At 36.9% G+C, this 6,242-nt stretch overlaps 1 protein-coding gene across 1 annotated transcript in view; it reads left to right on the top strand.

Annotated features, from left to right (window-relative positions):
• LOC110032461 (universal stress protein Slr1101) overlaps positions 1 to 4,845 on the top strand; it is an 8,263-nt gene extending 3,418 nt beyond the window's left edge. Inside the window, exons 3-5 of the mRNA XM_020736101.1 lie at positions 4,107 to 4,225; positions 4,579 to 4,655; positions 4,730 to 4,845. Of these exons, the coding sequence (XP_020591760.1) occupies positions 4,107 to 4,225; positions 4,579 to 4,655; positions 4,730 to 4,755 (222 nt within the window). The 3' untranslated portion in view covers positions 4,756 to 4,845. The remainder of the gene's footprint in view (positions 1 to 4,106; positions 4,226 to 4,578; positions 4,656 to 4,729) is intronic.
• The last annotated feature ends 1,397 nt before the right edge of the window (positions 4,846 to 6,242 follow it).

The following is a 6,242-nucleotide window of genomic DNA, read 5'->3' as shown; positions in this document are numbered from 1 at the left end:
TAATAATAATAATAATAATAATAATAATAATAATAAATGAATAGTATTTCGAGCCAAAACGAGCCGAACAAGAACGAACAATTTTTTTGTTCGTGTTCAGCTCGTTAACTTAGCGAACGAGCCGCACATGAGTTGTTTGCGAACAACGAGCCGTTTTGACAACCCTACTCTTCGTCTCAGCTTTCGAAGAACACCTAAGAGAGTGGCTCGAGGCAAATGACGAGGAAGTCAAAGTGGCTCTAGATATGGCTGAGGAGAACAGAGCAAACGCAACCCTCTGGCAAGAAGAGGTTAAGCAAAGGACCACTAGTTACTTCAACAAGCATGTGCGCAAAGAGAAATTTGCTCCAGGGAACCTGGTACTGAAAAAGTCGTCTCCGCCGCCGATGGAAAAGCTATCGGGATGCTGAATCAAACCTAAAACGGCCCATACATCATCCATAGAGAGTGGGGCCCAAATTCTATAAACTAAGGATGTGCAGGGAAAGACGTTCCTCAAACCTAGAGTGGCGACGGCCTAAAGAAATTCTTCCCTTGGAGATGTCACAATTTTCATATAACATTTTTTATCTTTCAAAAAGCTTAATGCAACTTTTTTTTTATTTTATATTTCATCTAAAAGTACAAGATTATGCATATTCAATGTCATTAACAACGCTTTCGATATTTTTTTTTATGTTCGAGGAACTAAAGGGAACACTCAGGGAACTAACGCAATTATGTTGGTGCAACTGACTCATTTGTTTTTTTCCAAAAGACAGGCTTCATTAATTAGCCTATGGGATCTATCGACACCCGACAACGACAAACTCTGCGAGGGGTATGCAAATGGTCATCTTGCGCCCTATTCTACATGTTAGCACCTGACAGCGACAAGTTTCGTGAGGGGTGCCTAACTATTACATGTGGCTTATGAGACGTATCGGCACCCTGTAGCGACAAGCTCCGCGAGGGGTGTGCGGATGATCATCCCACACCCAACTTTAAAGGAGATCATTATGGCCCATGGGACATACCGTCACTCGACAGTTACAAGCTCCGCGAGGGGTGTGCATACGCTCGTCCTACGCCCTATTCTAAATGTTAGGACAGTCTCTATTAGTTAGCCTATGGGATCTACCGACACCCGACAACGACAAACTCTGCGAGGGGTATGCAAATGGTCATCTTGCGCCCTATCCTACATGTTAGCACCTGACAGCGACAAGCGAGGGATGCCTAACTATTACATGTGGCCTATGAGACTTATCGGCACCCTGTAGCGACAAGCTCCGCGAGGGGTGTGCGGATGATCATCTCGCACCCAACTTTAAAGGAGATCATTATGGCCCATGGGACATACCGTCACTCGACAGTTACAAGCTCCGCGAGGGGTGTGCATACGCTCGTCCTGCGCCCTATTCTAAATGTTAGCACCCGACAGTGATAAACTCCACCAGGAGTGTCTGACTGCTAAATGTGGCTTATGGGACGTATCGGCAACCATCAGCGACAAGTTCTGTGAGGAATGTTTAAACAATTGTCCTGCACCCAACTTTAACATCAAGTGGCCTATGGGATGTATATGCATCCGGTATCGACAAGCTCTGCGATGGGTGTACAAACGATCGTCCTGAGTCCTATTTATAAACGTTAGCACTCGACAAGGACAAGCTCCGCAAGGATTGCACAAATGATCGTCCTGCGCCTTAACTATGACATTTACACTCACCAACGACAAGCTCTGCAAGGAACCTACGACAACCATATATATGAAATATATGCACACTCACCAACAACTCATAACACAAAAAATACTTGAGCATTTTCATCAATTAACAGGTAAGGGAAAAAGAAACCAGGATAACCCTCGACCTCAAAGAATTTTTTTTTTCTATATTCTGACAACACATTTTGCAAGTTACAAATATGGATTCCCATTACAAAAAAACAGAAAAAAAACAAAAAAAGAGAAGAAAGAGAAACAAAAAAATAGAAAGCAAAACTATTTTACATCTAGGCATTTGAAGATTCGCCAGAGTCTCCCGTCCTGGTCCCTTTGGTGCCAGTTCTTGTTATGCAGAGTCCTCGCTCAAAGAATCTGAAAGGAGTTTCCTAAATTCCTCCATATTCTGTCACTTGGGGTCCACCAGCTTGTGCTTCACAAACCTCTCGATTTTCAAGGAGGTATCAACTGCAATGTGGCGACAAAGGCCCTCAACATGCGCCTCCCTAATGACCATTGAAGACATTTTTTCTTTAAGCTCCTTGTTCTTATTTAGAAGAGCGACTCTTTCTCATGTTGTTGGGCGTCCATTTGTTGCCCCTCGATGAGGAGCTTCAACTGCCCTTTCACTGTAGCCATCTTCTGCTCTAGCTTGCAGACTTTCGAGGCAGATCGCCCGATGTATGTCTGGCAAGTCTTTGTTCGACTGATTCATGGTCCGATAAAGTCCCCTCAATTGTTCTGAAGGCTGATGATCGTCCCGAGGGACTTCCTTTTGTCATCTTCTGTCAATCGTTTGGTTAAGGTATTTTCTACTTCGTTGTTTATCTGAAACGATCGTCAATTACTACGTACAATCGGTTGTTCTTCCTTCCTAGGTTGCCCATCCATATTGAGATTCATGCGGACACAATTTAACGTGTACAGAATTATTCTCCAATAAAAAATTAAGGCTTGTATTATTTGATTAAACTTGAAAATCAAACCAATCCAAGCCAAATTTGATTGATTTAGTTTGGTTTTAAAAATACATTTCATTTTTTTTTTATATTTAAAATCTCATTATTCAATTTTTTGTTATTGATTTGGTTTTAGTTTTCATTTGTTCAAACAAACCAAACAGAACCAAAAAATATAAAATTAAATGGTGGATTCATGAATTAATATTTCAACTAATGATTAAATTTATTTTTGTTTATGCCCTAATCATTGAAATTTTGATTGGTTTTGTTTTCTGAATTATAGATTTTAGTTGCAATTAGTTTAACTAATTTAAAAATTGTTTAATCCGAATGGGCTAAATGCTCACCTCTATTAGAATTCCACTTTTCATGATTGTTTTTTTTTTCTTCCTTTAAAAAAAAAAAGATATTGCAACCAATTTGTAATTGGACAAACTTTTGCATGAGGAGAATTATCCCAAACGTACTCTTCCAAGTCTTTTCTTGTAGTGCTTGCAATTATTTGTAAAATTAATACAGAAATTATTGTTGGAAAATTAGACTTTTAAAAGATTTTTTTGTGGCGAAAGATCTCTCTTAATAGTTGCTCTCAATTTTGTCTACATGCGTGAGCTTTCTGCTTAATTTAACATGGCATGAGAATTTGACGCAAATTAAATTGAATTTAGACGATTTTTTTTTTAATCGATAGCTACAATTTCATATGTAACTTACACAACTTATTTAAAGTTTATTTCTTTTTCCTCTTTAATCTTCACAGATCCCAAAAGACATTATAACCCCTACAACATAAGGATGATTAAATAATATATATATAACATATATACATAATGCCGCCACAGCAGTAGGATGGTTAAAATTCTTCAATAACTGCTTATGGAACGTTTAGACGGCTAGTTTTGTAAATGATCACTGTTCAATGCATTTTTTAAACAACAATTTTTTGCATGAGAGGAATCATCTCAACGGAAAAATATGATCGTTTGCCTTTAAGTCTATAAATGTCTCAAGTTAATCCTCAAACTTTTTTTAATATGAGTTATAGATGATTATTTCAATCTCAATTTAAACAATTGATCGCTCATTTGGCTCTTAAATAAATATTGGAATTGAAACTTATTAATTCGGTACTTTTATCTCAAACATACTCTTCTAAATATTCTCATAATGCAAAATTAGACTTTGATATATACAATGTCATGAATCTTTTCCCTTCAAAACTAAGGTTTTTTTTCCCAATTCTAGCTGTGAAAATACTCATAATCACCCGAAGAAAAGTTAAATAAGAAAAATAAATAAATATAAAAAAATAAGATAACGTACATTTTATTGCATAAGAGTTATGTGAAGACAAAGTGCACACCCAGTTGCAATAACTGAGAGCGTAGTTCAGGCTCAAAGGTATTACTCATCGTTGAGATAACAATAAGCATGTGCAGGTGAAGACAGTTGCTCGAATAGTTGAAGGCGATCCCGGGAAGGTCATCTGCAGAGAGTCCGATCGTCTCAAGCCGGCTGCAGTTGTTCTCGGAACTCGCGGAAGGGGGATAATTAAAAGGTAAATACAACCTGCCACCCCCCAAATTATTACAATTATTGTTCCAGTTTCTGCTAAATTTACATACATACCCTTTAATTTCTGTGTTTACATATCTTAACTCTTGGAACTTAAATTTTCACGTGCATGCCACCTTACCTATGCATCACAGTGTATTTTGGGTGGCATAAACGTAAAAAAAAATAGAGTTAAGATGACAGCAGGCCACCTTCCATATGCATCACAGTGTATTTTGGGTGGCATAAACGTAAAAAAAATAGAGTTAAGATGACCAGATATGAAAATACATAGGATTGGGGCTCTGGTGGTATGTATGTAAATGCCCCGTTTACATATGGGTTATTGCTTTGCAGTGTTCTGAAGGGGAGTGTTAGTGAATACTGCTTCCACAACTGCAAGTCTGCACCAGTCATCATCGTCCCAGGAAAAGGTATATAAATCTCTTTTTCTCTCTCTCTACATGTCCAGACTGACCAACTAAACTACCTCATTTTGTGACAACAGAGGCCGGCGAGTCATCAGTTATCTAAATTGAAGCACAACTTCTGATGCATCATCAACATCTGACTTAACGGTCCTGCTCTAGAAATGTAAAACAAAATGTTTTTTTTTTTTTTTTTTTTTTTGGAACACTTATAATCAACCCAAATCCACATGAGTTAGTTTAAAGCCAATATTTATGTTGGATTTGAGTTGGGTTTTCACATGGGATCCAATATTGACACCCTAGAAAGAAGGTTGTAGAAATCAAGAAAACATAGAATCTATAGATGATTTGATGCAACAGGATTCATAATATAAATATACAATGTAACGAATAAAATTCAAGCAACCAAAATTTTAGGATTCACAATATAGCAACCATCATTTAAAACAATCATTCAAATTCTCTTGGTGCAAACCAAAAATATAATAATAATTTAATTACTATCAAAATAAAGATTCAATGAACAATTCTAAACAACTAAAATTGCCATTAGAATAGGATTCAAACCACAATAAGAAAATAATTTGAGACTGCAACAACAACAAGCCTTTATCCCAGTAAATGGGGTCGGCCACATGAATCTTTTTTCTCCATTTTATCCTATTAAGTGTCATATTTTTATTTAATTCTCATAAAATAAGATCATTTTTATACATTATGCCCAAATCTTTTTAGGTCCACTTCTACCTTTCTGAACATAAGTCGAATCTAAAATATCTACTCCCCTAATCGGACCATCAGATGGTCGACGTTTAATGTGAACAAACGATCTAAGATAACTCTCTCTAATTTTGTCCACCACTGGAGGTATACCAACCCTATCATGGATATATTCATTTCGCATTTTGTCTCTAAGTGCAAAGCCACCCATCCACCTAAGCATTCTTATCTCGACAACACTTAACTTAGTTTTATGCTTCTCTTTTAAAGGCCAATATTCAACGCCATAGAGCACTGCAAGTCTCACCGTCATCTTATAAAGTTTTCCTTTAGTCTAAGCAGTACTTTTCTATCACAAAATAGGCCCGAAGCATTACTCCATTTCAGCCAGCCAACTTAAATTCTACAAATAACATCCCCATCTATATCACCATCACTTTGAACAATATACTGGAGATATCTAGAGCATTCACACCCTTTAATAATTTGATCACTCATAGTTACAACTCTATCACTAGAGCTACTACTACTAAAATTATATTCCACGTATTCAGTTTTAGTTCTACTCGAACAAAAGCCTTTAAACTCCAATATAGACTTCCATAATTTAAGTTTTTCCTGAGCTTTCTCTCTAGTTTTATCCACAAGGAGGATATCATCAGTGAAAAGCATAAACCAAAGTACATCCTCCTATAAATGTCTAGTAAGAGCATCAATAACAAAAGCAAAAAGGTATGGGCTTAAAGTCGATCCTTGATGTAATCCAACAAACATAGGAAAATATTTGGTCAATCCTCCATTTCGAACACAAGTAACAGCTCTAGTATACATATCTTCAATGACTTGAATACAAGTCATATCAACACCTTT

Source organism: Phalaenopsis equestris, unplaced genomic scaffold, assembly GCF_001263595.1.
Source record: "Phalaenopsis equestris unplaced genomic scaffold, ASM126359v1 Scaffold000946, whole genome shotgun sequence".
Taxonomy (NCBI): domain Eukaryota; kingdom Viridiplantae; phylum Streptophyta; class Magnoliopsida; order Asparagales; family Orchidaceae; genus Phalaenopsis; species Phalaenopsis equestris.
The sequence above is the reverse complement of the archived record's forward strand: the minus strand, read 5'-3'. Positions and strand labels throughout refer to the sequence as shown.